Raw genomic sequence first — 22,618 nt, 5'->3', positions numbered from 1 at the left:
AATTCCTAGAAAGAAATCTAAATTATCTTTTCAAACCTCACAAGCTAGATACTCGAGTCTCATTATGTATTTTTGGAAGTGAGAAGCATAAACCTGTTTCCACTGCAGACAAAGTGGAATGCCATTGACTTCAGGAAGACTACGGTGTATCCAGCCTACCCCAATGCATACAGAATTCCTCTTAAATCTGACATCTACAGCGTGGATCTGAAATACTTGTACTTCAGTATGCACACAGGAAGTGACAGACCACAGGATCATACCTAAAATAACTTCAGGTCTGAATGCTGCTAAACACTACTAGGGAAATTTCAGTCTGAACTTTATACTTAGATCCCTTTTACATTCAATTGCAGCACCACCACATCTGTGATTTTAAAGAAATAAACTCTTATCATATGTGTTATCTCCTTTCAAGATGGCAGATGCAGACTGTTTCAGCAGAGAGTATTTTAGATTCTTTCCCTTCCATCCCCAAGAAAATTGTGTGATGTCAAAAGCAGGCTTTTGAGTGCAAGGAGAAATAACTTATTAATACTTACTGTACATGAAATTTAGGAGTACATCTTACAACTGAGTACACTGCATATGCCAGCATTTTTATCCCACAAAAACAAGCACATAAAGATCATCTCATTGAAATGTCTGAAATTACATAAAAAGCAGCATTTGTGTGCTACAGGGAACATAACTTACTCCTTGAATAAAGGTGTTTAAAGACATGATTACATAATAAATTTTATGCTGTTTCTTTGGTTTCCCTTGTTTCTTCTAGAAGAGTAACATTTTATTGTGTATTTTAATCTTCACCTCAGCTGATTAGAAATATCCATCAATCACTCTCTTTTGCATGTAGCATCCTTGACACCCGTAAAAAGAAGCATAAAAACCTTACCCAAGCATTACATACCTACTGTGAGGAAAATCTCACAGTACCAGCAAGGGAAACATATTAAACACATTACACATTTGGGAGAAAATGTCTCCTTCAGAACTGTTTCTTAAGCAAAAGAACATACTGAAGAGGAATTCACACAAATCATATTCCTGCTATTCCCACTTATAACACTCAAATTGCACGGACGCCTCCTATAAAATCCCTACTGCCTTTGAAAATGCAAGCATATGGGAATTATTGTTTTTCTTTAATATTGTATTACCAGTTTGCACTGCCAGTGGTCCCTAAGCTGAAAGAATCTAAGCTCATATGTTTTCTGGTCTCTGTAGCCACTGTCATTTAATAAACCTATTGAAGGATCACTTTTTTTTTTAATAGTTTCCAGCAGCTTTCTTTTGTCACTCTTACATGCACAATATGTCCAGGAAAAAATCAGGCATGATCAGAAAGACAGATGTAGTTAACACGCTACCAAAATAAATGAAACCAAGTTTAAAAAAATCTCAATTCACTTATTTTTTAAATGGAATGATCCATTTCTGAGATTCCAATAGCAGAAATGAAGCCTAAATAACTTGAGTCAGTGAAGTGGAAGAATAAGATGCCACAAGGGACGTAGAATTCTCCTTCCATTTCCTTGTGACAGAAGGAAATCCCTTCTGTTCTGTGTGACAACACCCTCACAGCGTGACTGTGTAATCTCAGAGTATTCACTTCCTGTCAGCAAATACAAATATCCTCACAGAGGTGCTTTACTGACTGTTCCACTTCCTCGTTCAGGCAAGAATTCCTCCTCTCAGGAAGACGTTATCAAAACAGCAGCTATCAGGTTTTCTTTTTTAGTTCAGAAAGGAGAGCTTACTCCAGGACATCCTATCATAGTTTATATAACAAAGTCTGAAGTCAACTTGGTAGAACTTTGTCAGAACTGGCTGATCAGTCACAAGACTGCTAGAAGTGTGCAGTGGGATCATGATAAATACCTTATTTTTACACCTTCTCCACCATGAAGAGTGTAAGGGTACAACACATCTTGGATAACTGACTGTGTTTCAAAATTTACCAAGGAAATACTGAATCACAAAAAATTCCTCATGTATCATCTCTAATTTATGAAAACAAATCCCAAACGATTACTTTTAACATAGATACCGAAAAGTTAACGCCCAACAAAAGCAAATTTTGAAAAGCATATTAAATATAGAAGCTTTAGGGGTAAAAAAGCCTTCTGGACTTCAGCTAAAATGGCGGAAAGAAAACAGAATAATTTTGCTATTGCAAAGCTTAATATGTTGAAGTAAAACGTTATGTTCATTAATTCTGTAGCAAGATCAACACACTAATTGTCATCTGAGTTTAAGACCTAGTCCTCAATTAAATCTGTTACCCTTAATCAAACACAAAAATGTAATATTGAATCATTTGTCTTATTATTGCAGAAAGCTACAACTGAACTGTTAAGATGCTCAGATGTGGGGTACCCATGAGAAGGTTTGAACTGTGCATTTCAAACTGCTGCCTGACAAAAGTTAAAAAGTAAACAAATACTGATATTTTAAAAAATAAAGATAGTTCAACCAAGTACCAGGAATGTAAGTAACATCCAAAGCTTTTCACATGAGAAGAGACAGCTAGTGTCAAAGAGCTGGAGAGGTGAAATGAAAAGGCATCGTTATAAAGAAATCAGAGGTTTTAAAAAAGCCAGGGTGCTGTAATAATTACTCTGTTGGCTGCAGCTGTGTGCCCCCATTTCATGCATTTCAGTCACAGGATCAGCAGACCCAGAAACACAGCAAACACCAAAGACAGAGAAAATGCTTATATCTCACGGCTGGGCAGCTGGATACCCATAGCTGGACAGCTGCTGGGTGGGATATTCCCTTGAACTTCTACACTACAAGAAGATCACCACGTTGTAGCTCTGTGCATTTTATAGGGGCTACATGACCTGCCCCACTTTTTACTTGCTTTCTGTCAAGACTTTAAGGAAATGGAACTAGTGAATTCACTAGGCAGATGCCATCAAGTGACTCTGAACAACTGGCACCACTGGCAATGCTTTTTTATTATTTACAAGTAATCAAATTTTCTGAAATTCTAAAAGAAAACTATAAATAGCTATTCTTACATATTGAATATATTTTGAAAAATCAAATTAAGTTTATAACTCAATTGCGGTGTGGGCTTTTGTTCAACCACAAATATAGCTTAGGACATAAAAATTCAACAAGACACTGAAGTTTTTATTATTAGCTTGCAAGGAATATTTAAATCTTATTAAGACTTTCACTTTATTTTATTTTTCTTGTTTTTTTCCTTCTATTTAAAAGACATTTTCCTTCATCACTAGAAAATGTAAATTGGAGCTTAACGTACCACACAGACCATTAAAAATAAGGCAATATTTATATGTTCTACATTTCAAAAATGTAAGATAATCAGAAATATTACCAAAAAAGTAAAACCTGATACCTTGTTTCAGTTTTGGCTGCATATTCAGCAGGAAATGTTTACAGATAGATTTCAAACTCCCTGTACTTTAATTAAGCCAAACAAAAGCAAACAGGAGACTTTGTAACACAGGCTGTGTAACTTTGTAACAGGCTTTGTAACAGGGCTGTGCAACCCCTGGGGGAGAGGTATCCGACTGCCAAGTACGTGCAGGCTGACTCAACTGAAGGATCCAGCACTAGGATATGCTGAAGTCTCTGTTTCTTTACCGCACATGTTTAGGATGTGTGTGCTCTTTATAAAATAAGTAAGAGGTAACAAAGAGACCGTGACTTGGAAGCCTCAGGAAACCGAGCAGTTCACACAACCAGTCAGACCCTTTGGTGGTTTTAGATTGCTTGATTATGGTAAAAGTTCCAGAGGCTCTGCCCACGGTCCAACTCAGAACCATAACCCACTGACTGCACAGCTTTACAAAACTTAAGTATTCACTGCTTCTTCTCAAACTGATAAAGTCGTTCCATACTGAACCTAACTCACTGCACCTTGTCAAACTGTAAAACACTTTCTACCACAATACAGTAGCTACAGTTTTAGAACATCATTTCTCACCAAGGAAAAACTGATGGCCAGCAAGTCAAACCCAATATTAGGATCTCTCAAAGTAAATAATTTTATTAATAACGAGCATTCCTGTGAATGTAAAGCTCTACTTTGCCATTCTCACAAAAAAGGTGTCCAAGCCATTTTGCAAAAATTGTTTTGAAAGCCTCTCCATTTCTGACCAGATAAACAGACAATTTAGTGGCTAAACTTGGAAATAATATCCATCACTCATACCTAACTGGCAGTCAGCACATGAATTGTGTGACATACATTTTCTATGTGAAATTATGAAATAACAGTTCCCCAAACAACTTTTAGCATGTTACATGAAACTGCACTAAGTGGTTTCTGTGATATCCCAGGATTACAGCAAGAGATATAAATGGGCCACTGTTAACTCTGTTCTTTTCAGTTCTTAGTACACAGAGAAATGCAGAGCAGCTGTCAGTGGATGAAAACCACTATGCCTCAACTGAAGTCGTATGTGAATCATAATTCACATAAGCTGCAGATACTTAAAGACCCTCAAACAATTCTACATTTAAAATGTGTATTTTCGTCAAGTCTGGTCTCATTGTTGCATCAGTAAAGCACGTAAACAAATATAAAACTGAAAGTTGATGAAAATTTAAAAGAACGGAACTTTAACATTTTCCACATGTTTACTAATACATTAGTTTGATTCAATCAAAACATCTATATTGCATAGTCTCAGGGGAAAAAAAAAGCAATAGTTTCAAAAAAAGAACTCAGAAGACCAATTGTTTTCTTTTAAAAGCACAACCACCAACTGGTACTAAAAATATGTAAGAGAGTTTCTGATTCCAGAGAAGTGAAATGGCACCATCTAGTGACCCACAAATGAGAAAGTCAGAAAAGTCACTTCTTTTACTTCCTCTCAACACCATACAGTCAAGCTTGGAAACAAGAGCAAAAGGAAATGTAAAAATAAACATGAATGCCCGAACATTTGCTACGGAACAAGGAATTGAAAGTCAACGGTTATACTCAAGGATTATTTTTCTACCAAACCAGGTACCTATGGTCTTTAGTATATTAAAATATTTTTGGAGGCACATACAATATAAATTTAATAGTTACATACTATTGACCCAAGTATCTTCCCAGGAACACCAAATGCTTTTTAAGCAATGGCAACAATAGCTTATTAAAGAGGTTTCTATCAGGTAGTAACACACACAGCTGTCAAAACTTATGAAAAAAAATTGAGTCACTTTGGATGCATCTTTTTCACTGATAAATTCAAATAGCGGCCCCTTCTCTTCAGTTAATAATCACGCCTCATATTTGCACAGGCACCATGATCCTATGCATTTATGTTCACTGGTTCACTTTTCCAGCAGAATGCCTAAAGGCTGCCAGCACAGAATATTTCTAAGCTATTTTTGCAGAGTTAAACTTCAACTGCTTCTGTACAGATTGCATAGGTCTTATAAAATCTCCCAGGAATTCATCCACTAGAAAAATATAGACAAAAGCAAAATATTTGCTATGGGGTTTTTTTTTCCTTCTATGATTTTCTTGAAGGAATATACTGAACAAAACCTTAGTAACCTTTTTCTTCAACCCGAGGTAATGTGCCCTCTGGAAGACTATCAAGGAGGGCTCTTTCTTTCGGAATTGCTACACAAAGTGAAAGAGCACAAGAGGTGGTGCAAACAATTTCCACCACTTTCCTCATTTGTTCCTTGCTTTCCATGTGTATTTAATAAATACAAAGAACAGTTTCTTGCTTTGCTGGAAAAGTTAGGTCTCTAGCAGACCCCACCACTCTAAATTCTTAGGGTGTTTCACCCTAAAAAGTGGGGCACGTTGAAATTACAGCCTCAGAGATGAATGAAATATAAACTTTGTTTTAAATTCTCTTTTTTTCCAAAAGGTGGCCCTCTCTATGAAAGAATGTTCAAGGGTTAACTAATAGAGTTAATCCTATTAGTTGTGTTGGATCTCCAATTTGCATCAATGAAACAAATTTTAAAATTATCATTCCTAAGTTTCATTATTTGGCTTAAGGCTGCCATAATTTTATTTTCTATTATCAAAACTAACTTTTGAGAAATTATGTTGCCACAAGAGAACTACTCATATTAAATAGTGTAAGCTGTTTGTCCAACATGATTCTACATTTAAGCAATCTCCAGTGAATAAGAAATAACATATGACTTACTTCAAAACTCTGTCCTAGGTAAATCAGAACAGTTCCTGGAGCAGCATAGAAAACACCACTCCAAAGATGAGCACATTTTTCCATACTGCATACTGATGCTTAATGGCTAGCCCCAGTTTGCACAGGAACAAAACACACATGAGAAGAAAGCATCAGGGAGATGAGCCAGACAAAAGCCTTGAACCAAAGAGGGGGCAAAAAACCTTAAAAACAGTTACACATATTGCATTTTCCACTAGCATTTGAAATTTCTACTAAGGATCTCCACGAGGCAACTAAATTGGTTAGAGTTGCAGAGTAAATACCACAAAACAAATACGTGCTAAAGTGTGCATTTCCCATGACAAGAAACTATTTTTTAATTTTAAGAGAAATTTAAACTAGCAATTTCATCTCTGATGCGGACAAGGTGGTTGAAAACCACTTAAACAACCCTAACTATTACCCATTTAAGCAAACTTCATTAATAGGGAAAGACAAAGGACTACTAGCCTAACTACACTGTGTAGGAAAATAGAGAAAAGTATGAGCAGCTCCTAAAAACACTTCCGGTAATAGTCTGTTTTCTGACATAGCTACGGTTCTTGGGAATACCTGCCAGGCACCAGAAATTAAACAACAGGAACTTGAAATGAGTATGCACGAAAGTGCACATGAAATAGTACGTATGAAAATGAAGGGCTCGCCCAGACATCAGAGCCGGAATGGGCCCAGCTTGGCGAGCCGGGGGTCGGGGCCGGCCCTCTCCCGCTTGGGACACCCCTCCCCTCCTGAGACACCCCGGTCACCTGCGCAGGGCAGAGGCCGCGCACCGCCGCACCCAAGGGCGCTCTCCCGGCCGTGCCGCTCACCGTAACCCAGCACTTGGAGCTTCCTCACGAACGTCCCAGGAGTAACCAAACCGCAGCGACCATCACGTGTGGATCACTGGGTTTTGTATCCCCAGGCACCACGGTACGGCTGGGAGGTGCACACAAGCACAGCCCGCACCTGGCGTACCCCGCACGGTGGGGTCACCGCCCAGAGGGTGACCGAGGCCGTGGGACACGGCGCTGGGGACATTTGTGGCCACCAAGGATCGCTGTGGGGCACCTGGGCCCGCGAGGGCATGGACCACGCTGGTTTCCCGGGGTGCAGTGCCCGCATTCCCCGCCAGCACCTCGGGGGTGTGGGGTACCCACATGAGCGTCTGAGGAGAGGCCGGGACGGGCGGGAGCTGCCTGCGCCATCTAAGAAAAACGCATGTCGGAGCCGTCCCCATCCCCGGCCTTCCCTCCGCGACCGTGCGCGGAGAGCTCCGAGTTGGTGCGGCCCCCGTGCCCTCTGCCCCCGAACGTGGGGCCGCGCCACCCTCCCGCAGTGCCTGCCCTGGGTGTGCGGCTGCCGCCGGCACCGACCCGCGGCCACGCCCGCCTCACGCTGCGAGGAGGGCGCGGGCGGCCCGCGGCCCCGCGGGCTGGCGCTGGTCCCCTCAGCGAGGCGGGAAGGGGGGTCTCGCCGCCGATCTCCTCACCAAGACTGGCAGCGGGGCCTCACAGCTGATCTCCCCTCAGCGGGGCGGGCAGAAGGGTCTCGCACCTGATCCGCTCAGGAGGGGTCTCGCCGCCGATCCCCTCAGCAAGGCGGGCAGCGCGGGCTCGCTGCTCCTAAACGGGAGACAAGGAAGGGGAAGGATTCCAGCCCTGCCTCGTGCAGCATCGGGTTTGCCCCTGCCCTCCCTTCATGCAGACGAAGCAGCCGCAGAGTAACGCAGCCCTGTCTGCCTAAACAGCACATTGAACTCCATTAATTAATCAAGACCTGGTTTTAAAGGCTGGTCCCCTCCCCACACTTGGCACAAGGAGCTGCTCAGCCATTTCCTAATTTCAAGTACATCTACCAGTGCTATTCTGGAAAATTACATATAAACAGTATGTAAGACACACGTGGTTGCCTTTTGCCCGTGTTTTATTGGTTCAGAGCACAAGTGTGAGGATGAGGGTTACAAAGTCATTGCAGTTGGGTGAGGAAGCTCAGAAGCAGCATTCGGCAGCATTAAGACAGGGACAGAAGTTGTTCAGCCTTGTTGAAGAAATTCTGTCCTTCATCTAGAATACAGACCAGAGCTAGTTAGTTCCTTATGTTGCCTGGAGGGGGAGAAAAAGAAAAAAAAAGGAAAAATAAAAAAGTAAGTAAAAGTAGCAGTACAGATTTGTGAACAGCACAAAAATAAAATTAAACTTTTCTTAAAAAGAAATATAATATCCAATTCACTTGTGTTTAATTGGGTAAGTGAAGTCTGCACTTTTCCACTGCATACAAAAATATGTGTGTGGGTGAGGCAGAACTGGAAGTGAGGATGCAGCAGAGAAGGGTATCGGCCCTGGGCTCTGCCAGCTCCTGTCCCAAAGGAAGTGTCACAGGAGCATCATTGCTTTATGCTGTTCTGCAGAGGTGTTAAACCAAGTCAGAAAGGTCAGTGAGCACAATGGTAGCATTTCCCTGAGAAATCAAAACCTGTTTTGAAGCCAGTCCATGGATCTGACGGCCCAGTGCCAAACATAAGGCCCTGGAACACCAGTCAGAGTTGTGTGTCATGGACATGCCTCTGGAGGGTGGCATAGGCAGAAAAGGTCACAACTGCAGTAAGTCATCTCAGCCACTTACTCAAGGAAGGTATTTAAGATTAACTAGGGTGAAATTCTCAAGACTTAGTGCCATGTTCAAGAGTTCTTCGTCACTCTGAAGGCAGTACAGTGTATTCACTAGCATAGTTTAAGTTACACAACTTTCCACAATTCATTAAATCTGTTCATTCCTCAAATGGGGAAAATTCTCATATCCTGCTCATAACTTACAACTTTATTTCACAAACTGAACTATCAACAAGTACCAACTGTGTGCTCAGAAAATTCATGGAGCATTTGTTCACACCGACAGCTCATTGCTGATGTGCTCTGCTGAAGACAGTAAAAAATTTTTGAAGCAACTACAACACATCCAAGAGCACAACTTTTCAGTATGTTTCGCATTCCATGCCATGCCCTTTCTTTAAACCTCCAGATGGTGAGAACATTATGCAGCATAAAAGCTTCATTTATGTATCTCATCTCTTGAAGATTAGATCTTTCTAAAGAAAAATTATAAAATCTTATTATATTGATGACTTTGATATAGTTCAAGAATTCTTAAGAGCCACTAGTCAACCAAGTAGGAAAAAGAGTAATTTATGAAAAAGGCAATTTACCAGATTATAAAAACTGGATACATTCTACATGTGTACCAACAACTCGCCTCTGATCTACAAGTGTGCAGTATTCGTATCACAATTGCTAATCTGCAACCAAAAATAGATCCAGACAGAAGCTGTAATAAATCACCATTTTTATGTAGTGTAGGCATGCCTGGTATTTCCTTTTAACAAATGCAGAATGCAAATGCACTTAAAATGTCACTAACTACTGCGAGGACCTAAGGACTGCTGAGCATATAAACCCAGTTCATATCTAGGGGATACGTAAGATAATGCTTAAACAGCTGCTCCTAAAGCAGCAAATTTGTCTGCCGAAGTGTGAAAACAAGCACAACAAAGCAAACCAGAATCAAGAAATAGTAAGGTGTAACAAGGATGGAGCTCTAGCTTTGTGTTGCTATATATCCTTTCGGCTAAATACAGCTGGTGAGATGAACATGTAGAAAACACACTTTAGAAGCTATCTGTCATCCATGAGTTTTCCATTTATTCCTTAGGATGTCTCAACTATTAACCTGCTTTTGTCTTGGGTAGATAAACCCTTCTTTCCTTAGGTTTGCTAATTTTTGTACCAATTGCAAGCTACTGCCAAACCACAATAATTTGAAAGGCAGAAACTATTACTAATATAACAGCTAACAAGTATTTGTCAAATCCCTCAATTTGGGAATATTCCTCAGTGTTGAAGGACGCCGGACAAACACTATGTGCTATATTGATGCAATTATATTTGTGCTCCAGGTCATTTCAGAGTCATACCTTTCATATAATGCTGATTTAAAGCAACAACAAAAAAGAAAATGCTAACAGCTTAAGTCAGTAGCTAATTCTTAATCAAATTGGAAATGGTGTCTCATGTTACCTTTACAGGCATTGCTCAAAAGTTACTTTGAAAGGGCATTTCATGACACTCAATGTCTGGAAAAATGGTTTCTTAGGAAACTGAAGCTCATCAAAATAATATACTTAGATTTACGCAATCACTACAGAAATAAAGGATTTTTCTGGACAACTCTAAAGAAGAGTCAAGTTTAGGAACAAGCAAAGCCAGACAAAAACCCTTGTGGTTTATCACTAGTTAAACTAAGTTTTACAGATGCAACTCAGCTGGACACCTTTCCACAAATGTATCAAAAGTAGTGGAGATGCCAACTGTATAAAAACTACATGGAATATTTCATACAAAATACTCCAAAATGCTTTTCATTATGTAACTTTTATTTGAGACACACATTGTAAAAAAGTTCACATGAAATAATAAAACTATTGGACTATGAAGGTTTTCTTAGGAGCTGGGTTTGGTTTTTCTGTCTATATACATCAATACACGATTAATGATTAGGTTTACAAGTTAACCACATGACAAGTTCACTTTTATCTGCAGGAGCTTTTCACATTACACCTTTATACCAGAGGTAAAATGTGCTTAAACACACACAGTAGAACACTTCTGTTTCAAAATTAAGCATTTTCTCAAAGACTATACTTTTTATTCTGAATTTAGTAGCTATATAGCATTAAAATAATGGTAACTGAAGTTTTATTTGCAAAAATGTTTGTAAGGCCATAGGAATGCACTGAAATAGTTAAATTCACCAGAAACAAGAAAAATCAATGTAAATCCTGCTTTTTTTGGAAGAAAGAAATACGAGTTTTATTTATAAGAATGAGAATGGTATAAGCAGTTCAGTGAATGGAGGAGAAAAAAGACCTATTATCACCTACAGACCGATCCTTAGCAAGTTTAACATTGCAAAAATTCTGTTACATTAACAGGTAACCAAACAACAGATGCATTTTCACAAATAACACATTTATGCATTTTACATATTATTGATGTACTTTCAAATCATTATGCATTCACAATATTTTAATGTGATATGTACATTCAAGACTCCTTTATTCACCTGTGAAAATGATCCACGTAATTCACTTAACTTCAGCAGACTAGTATGAGAAAGTTACTTACAATGGGAAATATTTTCTGTAAAAAGAACTACCAGTCTGAAAAGTCAATCAGCATTTTTGAGACTGTCCCCCAAAGAGAAAAGTGAGCTGCATTACGTTTCATGAGCGGTTTAAGCTTTAGCAATATTAGAACTCCCAGATAAGTCAATTACATATTCTATATACACTCAACAAAAACTACTTGTGCATGTTTTGCTGAGCACAGACTGAAAGCTAATATTGCAAAGCACTGAGATCAGTTTGTTTTTCATTTGACTTTTTTTAAAAACCACTTAGAAAAATATTGGTCAAGATAGAGCGCACAGGCATGGGGCTGAGGGAACTTCTCCTAAAACTCCAAAGAATAAGCAGCATTTTTGTTTTATTGAAATCCACCAAAAAATGTCTGTTTCCTGAAAGGTTAATGGCAATTTCTGGAAGAAAACAGAAATACATTTGCTGCTTAATGAATAAGTATATGACTTTCATTCTAATGGGCATTAGAGTACTAACTAGTTGACTGAGGTATAGTTAAGAGTCCTTCAAAACTTAGGATTATATAGTCTTGAGCAAAGTAGCAACAGAGACTGCACAAAACAATCATAGTGATATTAGAAAAGCCTGTAATACCCAGCATCTGATGCGTAGGCAGAACATACCATTATCATCACCTGCTTGACTAGAGGAAAACATAGCTAAAATATCCCAGTAGAACATACAGCTGATTTGCACGCTAAGATACAGCACATTTTTCCACGTCTGACAGGGCAGACTGTACACAGAAAGGTCTCTACTGACCAGAAGTTAGCACACTGATAAAGTGCAGCCACTCAGCCATCTAATACTGCTGGAGAAGTGGGGTGGGGGCAAAGACAGAAAGAAATCTGCATTTTACCTTATCCATAAGACCACATGAAATTAGAATTCTTCAGTTTCAGCAGATGACAACAAAATTGCATTAAATTCTTCTACAAATAGAAAAAGATGAACTGTACATGAACAATAAGCAAAGTGAAATATTTACTGCAGTACTTTCTCATGCATAAAGTGAATTTCCTATGGTCTTACCTCACATTTATGTACAGTTTAGCACAGCTAAATGTAAGAAAATAGCAAGTTTTTTTCTCCCTCCCACCCTCCCCCATACAGAGCAGATACCCCAATTTGCTGCTGCTTCAAGAAGCACTTCATAGACTCTACTACTTACAGGCTCTTTCAAAGGGAAGTTCATGGAGACTAATATTGAATGAACATTTACCACACAGTGAAGACAGGAAAAACAATACAAAGCATTCTGTAAACAGTGCCAAACACAGAACATGTCAGTTTTGGTTTGCAGACAACCCCTGAGATAAAAATCAAAGTATTACGACACCAAATAAGTCAGAGGTAAATTACTGAAAATAAACAACATTCATAATTGGTGTCACAACACTTTCTGTATAGAAGCACTTTTTTTAACCATACAGAAAACATAACTGCTTTAGCCTGTCCAAGAAAAACATCAAGGGTAGACACCAGAGCAGTTAGGGTTGCTTTGTTTTTTCACTAAACCTTGTTGCCATTAAGGTTTCTCTGTTCTAGTGCAGCAACAGCAGTTTATGAGATCCACCAACTAGTTACAAGAACTACTTCTATTGAACTACACACAGGGACAGGCTGATAACCACTTAAAACTATGGAACCAGCTACTAAGGTTAAACCTTTTAAAATCAAAAGCTTTACGTCTAACGCTATTGGCCTGTTCCCTTTCAAACTATTTAGAACAGACCCAGACAAATTCAGTACCTGACACAGCAAAATGAAGTGGTTATCTGTGGTAACAACCAACTCACTGTTTACAACTCCAGACAACAAAGTGAAGCAAAAGCAAGCACGTCAGACATTTCCTTTGACAATGACAGAACACACCCATCCCCTAACAGCAAACATGCTGGACACAAACTTGTAGTTAAAGCTTACAATGGTCCACGTTTGGCACACCAACAGAACTAAAGCACCTGTTTTAATTGCTCATTGAGGAAAATTTTCAGAAGACAATAAAAAAGTAGTAGAACAAAGACTAGGTTATACAATGCTCAGTTGAGTAAAAAAGGCAACTATGTTTCACCTCTACTTCTAACAGTCTAGGTCACTGTACCAGTTTTTGATGAAAAAACAACTGCTCGAGCAGACCAAAGACACACATTCAGCATTAACTGCATAACTAGTACACTACAGCCCTAATGCAAAGCTTCCTTAGTGCCAAAACTTGATATACTTTAGCAACTGCGCAGGAAGCTTGGTTTTGGACACCTCCGTTGTCAAGGGTCGATGCTTACAGACGTTAACGAACTATCCTTAGAATTAAGAGTAGAAATGGAAGTCACCTTTAGAAGCAGTCATTTCTGAACAAGTGAATCCACAAAGAGGTTACTCAGAACTCATGCATTCAGCTTCCACAAGCCACTTAAGTGATAGTGACGAGGCCAATTTGTGGTGATGATTTCAAATCCAGAGTGTACTTCCTCATCAGAAACAAAAAAAAGTGCAGTCTGAGCTAACAAAGGGAAGTTAAGTGAGGAAAGACACTGTGTTTATTCAAATAACTGAAAGGTGCATCTGTGAATCAGACAGTGACTGGCAATTCAGAACACAACTTTGCTAAGTCTGGTAAAGAAAGAAAAGCAACATACTACATTCAGAATAGAAGCCATAGCTTCTGCATAAACAGATTTGTGCATCTAAGAGACAAAATCTGTACAAATTGTTAAATGCCAATTGTTACAGTGATTCTCATCACTAGAGCAACAACATCCATACTGCATGGCCACAAGTATACAGCACAGAAAATAAAGGAAATGAGACTTAATTTTTCCCCTGGCTCTTCTGCTTGAAAATCAATTTTTTTTAAAAAGAGAAAGAAAACTGCACAAATCTGTTAAGAATCTTACTTACAAGTCAAACTGTGCAAATACAAATGTAAGATTGTGCTGTAACAGGCAGTAAGAGGCCAATATGGATGTGCAAAGTTAAAAGAAACATAGCAGCTTTTGCAACAGGCAATAAAACAGAAAGTAAAAAAGGAAAACAAGTTAAATCTTGCATTTGTGTCTCCACTTCATAGCTTCCATATCTGAGAAAGAAGAGCCTGACAGGTCAATAGGCTTAGTGAGCAAAATCCACTTGGTATTTGTGTATCGCAGTCTACGTTCAATGGAGCTCTCAGCAGCAGCTTGGTGGTATTATTTCTGAGGCTTTGTGACCCTGTGCTTTCAAAGAAGCAGAAAAGGTTCTAAGTGTGCTGCAGTCTATCATTAGAAGTTCATCAAAGTAGCGTGCATCGAAAGAAGCTGCTCTTCTTAGATCGATTTTCTGTTATTTTTACTGGCCCACCTGCCCCCGATGAACTGTTGTCATTCTGAAAGAGAAAAGAGTGTCAACATCATAAAATGCAGAAAAAAGATCTCCAGCTTTTCTAGTCTTCCTCCCCACTTCCCCTGCTTGCAAGGCAATAACCAGAGCAGAGATCTGCTGCAACTTGACCTCCTCAGTTATCCAGACTTTGTTAATCACTTGGTAAAAAAAATAAACATTTACATAACAATCCAGATCTTAAGAATTAGCTGGAGAAGAGGCTACATAACAAAAGACGGATCACACTATTGCATTTTGGAACAACACATCAGTTTCAGGCTGCCCAATGTTAATGTTCATGCAAAATAATGAATGCACTGATGTGTAATAGAGCATGATAAATCACTGTTTGCTCAAATTTGATCTAGCAACTACTGTAATCCCCAGGAGTGTTTTGGTAGGGCTACTACTCAGCCAATTATGATAGCTGCCCTCTCATTGTAACTAGTTTGTATGCTAATTGGAAATACAAACCATTTTTCTGTTGAGTTTTGTCATAATGTCCCGTGCAAGTGTGAAAAATGCCTGGTGAGGAGTGGAAATAAAGAAAAAACAAACAAGAGTTAGGAGCAAGACACATGAAGGACATGATAAACTTGAAATAGCCAGACACATTAACAACAGAGTGTTCTGTAGGCTGCTAAAAGCACTCTGAGTTGCAAGACACTCTATGTACAATAGCTGTACATTTAAAACTTCAGTAAACATGCTTTAGAAGAAAAGACTATGTTTTTAGTCTCCATCTCGCCAATCTTTGAAGCAAGTCAACAGACCCTCCCACTGAATACATCTGGACGGAGAAAAAAAAATCAGCTGAAGAGCATATACTAATCCTGATTTTATTTCTCCCCCAAACTGAACTGTGCATCACAATTAGAAACCCAGAGAGGTTTGAGAAGGGAAACCCTGGGAATTCACATTAAGGTTAGCTCGCTTTCTGTCCTCCAAAAGCTTTACTCCTGGACTACCTATAAGGCTATTTAAGCTTCCAATATCTCTATTAAAAACAGAAAAAAACCCATAAATAATTACTCTGGCAAATCTCAGCATCCCAGATTTCAATGTACAAAGGAGCAATGAAACTTCTGTAGCAGAAAAATTCTGCAATTCTCCAGGAGCAGGAAAAAGCAAGACTTTAGGTTTTCTGGAGACCCTAATAATCTAAGGACAGTTCCAGACTGTAAGAAGTATAAACACTTCCCCTTCATTGTGTTTGGAATATATCCAAAGACAGACACTCATTTAATGTAAATAAATCACAACAAATAAATTAATTCACTTCTGATCCCAAGAATATCACAATTGTGTAATTCCCCGAAAGTGAAGTATTTGGCGGAAAGTAAACGAAATCATTACTGATTGCCAAATGCCTACACCAGCTGCATTTTTTAATGCTTTCTTCATCATTCATGTGTCAATATTTAAAAAAATATTCAGAGAGCCAAACATTTGGAGTAAGCACAAACTACTGTTGTGCATTTCATGACCTGCAGGGGTTAACATGAAACTGCCCTAACATGACAGAGCAAGTCAGCCCTCCAGAGGAGCTCAGCTACCCACTCTAGTATTAACTGCTCATGGTCCCACTTCCAGTGTCTGCTTTAAGAATCACAAGGACACTCTGAAAATCAGGTCAAGCTAGTCCAGGTGCAGCATGATGCAGATCAGTCCATTCTAACTCTATCCTGTGTAACAATCACCCTGCAATCAGAAAAAAACACACCTGGCTGGCACAATGTCCCTCTTGTTATTTTAAAGAACCGATGTCTTCAGCTTCTAGTTAATTTGTCAGATGCCTGATCTGAATTAAGTAGGTGTTTGCAGGACTTCTAAAGAGTACCCCATAGAAAGACTTTTAAATTATTAGGTATAGGGGCAACATTTAAGAACAAGTCTACCTTGTTGGATGAATGAATCTTAATTTAACTGCCTTTTGATAAAGTTATTTTTTTGTCCACACTTTTCATACAGCTCAGATCCTCCCCCTACCCTCCCTGAGATGACACAAGTGATTTATGGTGAGATAGACTGGACTTGAGCCACTCTTCCTTCCGACTCTATTTCCTTATGCTCTCATAAATAGAGAGCTTGTGGTTTTAGTGCAAAATTTATTTGCAGGAAAACAGATTATAAATCTATAGATAGCATTGTAAGTCTTCTTCCTCCTTGAACATGAGCTTATGACCTGGTGTTCCAGGTTAATACACAAGTTTTCAGTCTCATCTGCACAGCACATATTTAGTAGTAACCTGAAGGCTCCGTGACACAGTAGCATGTTATCCTGACAGCAAAGAATCCCATTTCCTGCACAAAGCACTGTTCTAAAATTACACCTATTCCTTGTCCAAAAGGACTTGAAATTTAAGTAGCACGGCACACACTAAAGCAACTGTTTGCTACAGCAATAGTAAACCAGTCTGTGAGCACCCATTTATAAAACAATTCCAGACATTACCAGAAAATCAGAAACAGTTGGATTGTAGCAGCAGACCCAGGAGCACAGCTGGGACTTCAGGTCCCAGGTCAGGTGAGAAAGCCCAGCAGATCATGGAACATACCTCCACAGAAGTAATTCAAGAAGCACCTAAGTGTAGCACCCATCTCTTACCTCCTCCACATTTATGCTGGATTTTGCACTTGTCTCCAAAAATTTGATTCCATAATCAATTGCTAACTGGAAGAGAGGTTAAAGTTTTTCAGTGGTTTTGAAGTTCCTTTGTAAAGGGAATGTTTCACACATAGGTTCACAATAGGGTCATAATAGAATAGATGCTGCATGCTTCAACAAGCTTTGAAAACCAAGCAAGCTTCACTTCTATTTTCTCTTGCAAGAACATTAAAGACAATTAGACAAAGTATTAGAACTGGTCATAACCTCACATAAAGTCAAAACAAAACAAAAGACATTAATTTCTCACCAAAATACTTATTTAGGTTCTAAAAGAACATTAAGGTAGAATCTTAATTGATATGGATTGTGGACCAGATAACTACAATACAATCATCCCATAAGCTGTGTTACCAACAGCTACACCACTTCAGCTGTACACGACAGATTTTGTAGTATTCTTCCTCGCTTGTTTGTTCTGTAGAACAACCAATCAATTACTTAAGCTTTAGTAACAGTACTTAAAACAAGAATAAGTGACCACTACAGTGAATTGAGTACAACATAATCAAAGTGTACACAAAACTTTATATTGAGATCTAGAATACGTCATGCTATAGCAAAGGTCAATGTTCTTTACAGGATCTTGCCCTCAAGGTAAAAGTACCATGAAGTTTATTCAAACCTGAAGAAGTTAAGTGCTATTTAAAAACAAAAAGCCCCAAACCTGGTATCCTATATGTATAAAAGTTTCCGAAACAAGAGACTTGAGACCCATTCTCTCTCACATGCCTAAAACATACCGAACATCCAGAAGTTAGAATCCTACAAGAAGTAGGCTTCTAAATAGGGTAAGTTACCAAATCTTACCTTCTCCCCTTTTTCTTTTGAGACTTGTCTTTTTTCATTCATATCACATTTGTTACCCAAGATCATTCTTTCTACATCTGAAGAGGCATGCTGGAAGAAGAGAAAGTAATCTCTCAGGAACAAAGTTCATCATTGTTGAAAAGAAACTTGTGTATCAAACTCCTCCACAACAGACTATTTTATTTTAGAGAAATTATCTAATGTGAAGGCATTACTGAGAGATGCTCACTTTTGAAACAAGCAATAAAATATTAAAATAGGCTGGAATAAATACTCCTAGATTACATTTGCCCAAATACTGTAATAGATCAAATGTGTACCATGAGCTCTGTAGCAGGTTGCACACATGCACAGACATTTGGCTATTCTGGAAATGTAACAGCACACACTTTACTTGCAAGTGGTGCATGGCCATATATGTTGGCTACTGTAATGAAAGTAATTACTTGACTTTTATTTGTCCCAGGGAAATCATAAGATGGAACGAAGCACTTACCTCCTCTATGTTTCTTATCCAGTTTTTTATGTTGTCAAAAGACTTTTCATTTGTGATATCATACACCAGCATAATTCCCTAAATAAAGTTAGAAAAATCTAGTTAGATGAGCTAGCACTATTGGCTGACTTTTGATGTATGCTGTAGTTTTAATTATACTTCCAAAGAAATTCAACATAGTATTACAGGTGTATAAATCTTTTCTCCAGGCATTATGCCATGGCTGGGAATTTACCCAAAACATTACTATTTAACATCTTTTGCCACTGTTAGATGTCAAACACACCACCTATACAAAGCTTTTAATTATTAGCCTATAGTCGGGATAAGTTTAGAAATTCTACCACACCAGCAACCAGGACTCTACGGTTAAAGTCAGGTTTAGATGCAGCAGCTTTAAGTAGTCCAGGGTATCAAACCTGTGAGCTCCAGTCTCTCTGGGGCCAGCAGACACTTCCAGCAAAGCTGCCCCTGGGGCCCTCCCAGAAGCTTTAGCTCTTTCCACCAGTTCTGTACATACACTGGCATGGGACCTCAACAGTTAGCAAAGCATGGGAAGCCACAGAGCCACTGCATAAAGCACAGATTGCAAGGTTCACCTCCATTTCCTAAGGCCTTTCCAATCATTCCTCATAGGACAAATAGAAGTCCTTGGCCATGGACTGGGGAGAAGACCAGGTCACTGCCAAAGCCTTTTTAAGCACTGGAAAGCTCTAATACAGAGCCACAACCATTATTATTTCTCCCTGTCTTCTATAACAGTGGAGTTATTTGGATCCACAGCCTATGAATGTCACAGATCTGTTCATGCAAAGCAGCAAGAACCTGTAACAGCAGCACAGGTAGCAACCACCAAGTCAAAATTATAGATGTCCCAACATAAAATATCTCAAATCATAGCATAAAGAACCATTAGAAGCATTGTACCACAAGGGTGCAGGCTCTAAGTCAGTTATTTGACTTCAAGTCACTGTCAGTGGAAGAAAAAGTAACAGCGGGCATTGCAAGTGATTGTATTTCTAGCCCAGACTTTGCATGCTCTACTGGCTGAAGGAAAAGCAACTCAGTGAAACACACTTTTAATGTTAAAATAATTCATTATCCACTTTTGAAACACTTCAAGTGTTTAAAGGGCTTGACTGCGTTTAAAAAAACCAAACCTATCTGATTAAAGCTTGGCAACTTATTTTATTAAAACCTGCAGAAATTTTTATTATATTAAAAAAGACAATAGGGCTGGAAGTTTCATCACAAAAACCAGGCCTAGACGAAGTACCAGCACGTTTAAAAAAACAAAAAACAAACAAACAGAAAACCCCCAACCAAACCACAAACTTCATTCCCCACATCTCAAGCCACAATTATCCAGTCCTCCAGTGGAAGACTTACATGACACAACCTTAGGAACAGCAAACCAGTTCCACTAGTTGTGTTTAGGTTTTTTCAAGTGTGAGCACTCACCATGGCTCCTCTGTAGTAAGCTGTCGTTATTGTGCGGAATCTCTCCTGGCCTGCTGTATCCCTACAATTCAGTGAAAAAAAGGATTTGTTTTACACTCATCTGTACTTAGAGATGTCTTACTAAACAGAGTAACAATGCATTGATACTTGTTCACTAGGAAAACACACCTTTGGCTGTTTGTTTAAGTTTCTTCAGCCCTCAGCAGCTTTCTCACTCCCAAGCTACCCTCCTTACATCAGCAGTTAGAGCAGCACCAGAAACAGGGCACAAAACCACTCCAGTTTTTATGCAAGCAATAAAACTCAGCACCACACAGCTTGCCCTCCAGTAATTAAAAAAAAAAAGCTCTGATCCATCCAAGTCCCATCTTAAACAAAAGTTAAAACACACAGCAATAAAATACATCAGGATGGTGCACTGTTGCATACAGTTTGCTGCTAAGGTCAGCCACTACACCTCAGTGTGCTGGTGTTTTGCCCTGGGTGACTTGAAAGCAGTACCTGTCTGTGAGTGAACCAGCAGACTCAAGTGTTTGGCTACCAGTCACACCTCAGGGGAGCTGAGCCCCAAAGGCCCAACAAAACCCAGCTTTTTTAACCTATATTACAGACACGAAATTTTTACCAGCCACTTCTGGCACTGCACTTCCTTAGTCACAAGGATTCTGGCTCAGGAGACTCAATTTCTACTAAGCCACCATGTAAGGAATGGGAGCATTATCATTCACCTGTGCCTTAGTGAGTACAACCAGGTATCAAAGTATCAGAGGAGATTACATTTTACTGGCATGCATATTTTAGCTTGCAGCTATTGAGTTAATATTTCTCCTCCACACGGAAAAGCTAAAAGCACATTTAAGAGGACAGCTTTTGATAAAATAGGAAGTTGCTGTAATGCTTGCATGTGAACAGGCTATTTCCTGTGCTACTGAAGCAGAACTTCTCCAAGGGCAAGCTAGAAGAAAGCATAAACCTTATGGACAATCAATGAATAAAAGGTATGAAACTTCTGGTACACTGAAGCTCAAAACGTATGAAGTATTCTTTCTCAAAGTGAATTCAAGTCACTGAAAACCTGAATTACTTTGGAATACTTACCATATTTGTAGCTTGATTTTCTTTCCATCTAATTCTATCGTTCTGATCTTAAAATCGATTCCTGCCAGAGAAAGAGATACTCTTAAGTTTTGCAATTAATGAAGTGTTCCATTTCCTTTGGCAATTTGGTAAGAGCAAACTTAGTCAAAAGAACTATTCTGAAGCTGCCATTTCTTCCACACACTTGGAAGTGCTGAGAATGCACAAAGGTTTTCAGCTGCATCCAACATGTCAAGCATAAATTATTCTGCACAATGAAAGCAGACCAAACTCAGACTCACTACTAGTTAGTCAAGGTCATTAGAGGAAGACTTGATCTCCAAATCTTTCCATTTTACACTAATAAGGTCATTAGTTTGAATGTGCATTTCTTCTGAACTACTGACTAGTCCCTGCAGTTCAAGTCAATTCCCTGGTACCTCTGGCTCAGAGTTAAAAATACATCCTGTGACCCCTTAGTTCCTTTTCAAAGCCAGCACCTACTTTTGAAAACTGATGTTTGATGCAATCTAATCAGACATCACAATAAATGGCAATACAACACAGGACATATAGGACTCCTTTTTAAAGAACACTCATTTGGGAGCAATTAAGATTTTCTAGGAAGCTCCAAAAAGCATCAAGAAAACACTTCTCTCCTTTTCCCCCTTATACTTCCACATGGTAGCCATCAGTTCTCAGACTGTTTTTGACACCAAATTTCAGATTTTAAGCCATAGGTTTTAGAAAAAGATTTTTAAAATAAATTCAGAAGGGCTTAATAATGTCTTTTTAAGGTTTAGAGGGGTGAAATGGATTTCCAAACACACTAGTCTTAATCCTAACTACTTTAACTTTTGCATCTCTAAATCTGTATTACAACACAGGTCAAATTGAGACTTTTCAAGTCTCACTACTACATGACTCCCAGATTTTTCAATCCTGTGACAGTAGCCCCCAAATTAATCAGTTTGGAAACAAATGACCCACTTTTCTTCACGGCATCCTAAATAGTTACTTGATATTCAGTTGTAGTTTGTAAAAGATGGGGGTAAGTTAGAAAAAATTAAATAAACTTTCTTAAGATGTAATTTAATTGATAATTATCAAGAGTTTTATAATTATAAGAGTTTTAATTGGAAAAATGCTGTTTCTAGCTTTAAGAATTCATCTATCCATTAAACAGGAAGCTATGGGAGTTTTTAATAAACCACAGTAGAAACTGAATATGAAATATCAATGTTCATTAGCTACTTGAATTTCATTCTTCTCACATGCAATATTACTATTTTAATATACTGAAAATAACAGGTTTCAGCCACTTAATGTGCCATGGATATGTAGTTCAGCTCATTATTTAGAATACAAATTATGAGCAAAAATATCAC

The 22,618-nt window shown here is 38.8% G+C and overlaps 1 protein-coding gene across 4 annotated transcripts in view; it reads right to left on the bottom strand.

The window, feature by feature from the left end:
* Positions 1 to 8,088: 8,088 nt before the first annotated feature.
* The window catches only part of RAB8B (RAB8B, member RAS oncogene family), a 29,650-nt gene continuing 15,120 nt past the window's right edge, over positions 8,089 to 22,618 (bottom strand). Inside the window, exons 2-11 of one of the 4 annotated variants that reach the window (XR_014226826.1) lie at positions 21,252 to 21,312; positions 20,154 to 20,214; positions 18,693 to 18,770; positions 18,197 to 18,286; positions 17,327 to 17,392; positions 15,193 to 15,243; positions 14,698 to 14,722; positions 13,692 to 14,573; positions 12,218 to 12,290; positions 8,089 to 8,269 (exon numbers count right to left, since the gene is read on the bottom strand). Coding sequence is in view for 1 of the 4 variants with exons in the window: in XM_082290915.1 (XP_082147041.1) it covers positions 14,423 to 14,568; positions 14,698 to 14,722; positions 15,193 to 15,243; positions 17,327 to 17,392; positions 18,197 to 18,286; positions 18,693 to 18,770; positions 20,154 to 20,214; positions 21,252 to 21,312 (578 nt within the window). In the remaining 3 variants the exon portion in view is untranslated. Of the gene's footprint in view, positions 8,270 to 12,217; positions 12,291 to 12,476; positions 14,574 to 14,697; positions 14,723 to 15,192; positions 15,244 to 17,326; positions 17,393 to 18,196; positions 18,287 to 18,692; positions 18,771 to 20,153; positions 20,215 to 21,251; positions 21,313 to 22,618 lie in introns of those variants that run through there. The other 3 variants (XR_014226827.1, XR_014226828.1, XM_082290915.1) reach the window with 3 other exon arrangements.

The sequence above is a fragment of the Coloeus monedula genome, assembly GCF_965178545.1.
Source record: "Coloeus monedula genome assembly, chromosome: 14".
NCBI lineage: Eukaryota > Metazoa > Chordata > Aves > Passeriformes > Corvidae > Coloeus > Coloeus monedula.
Note: the sequence above shows the minus strand (reverse complement) of the source record. Positions and strands in the feature narration are given on the sequence as shown.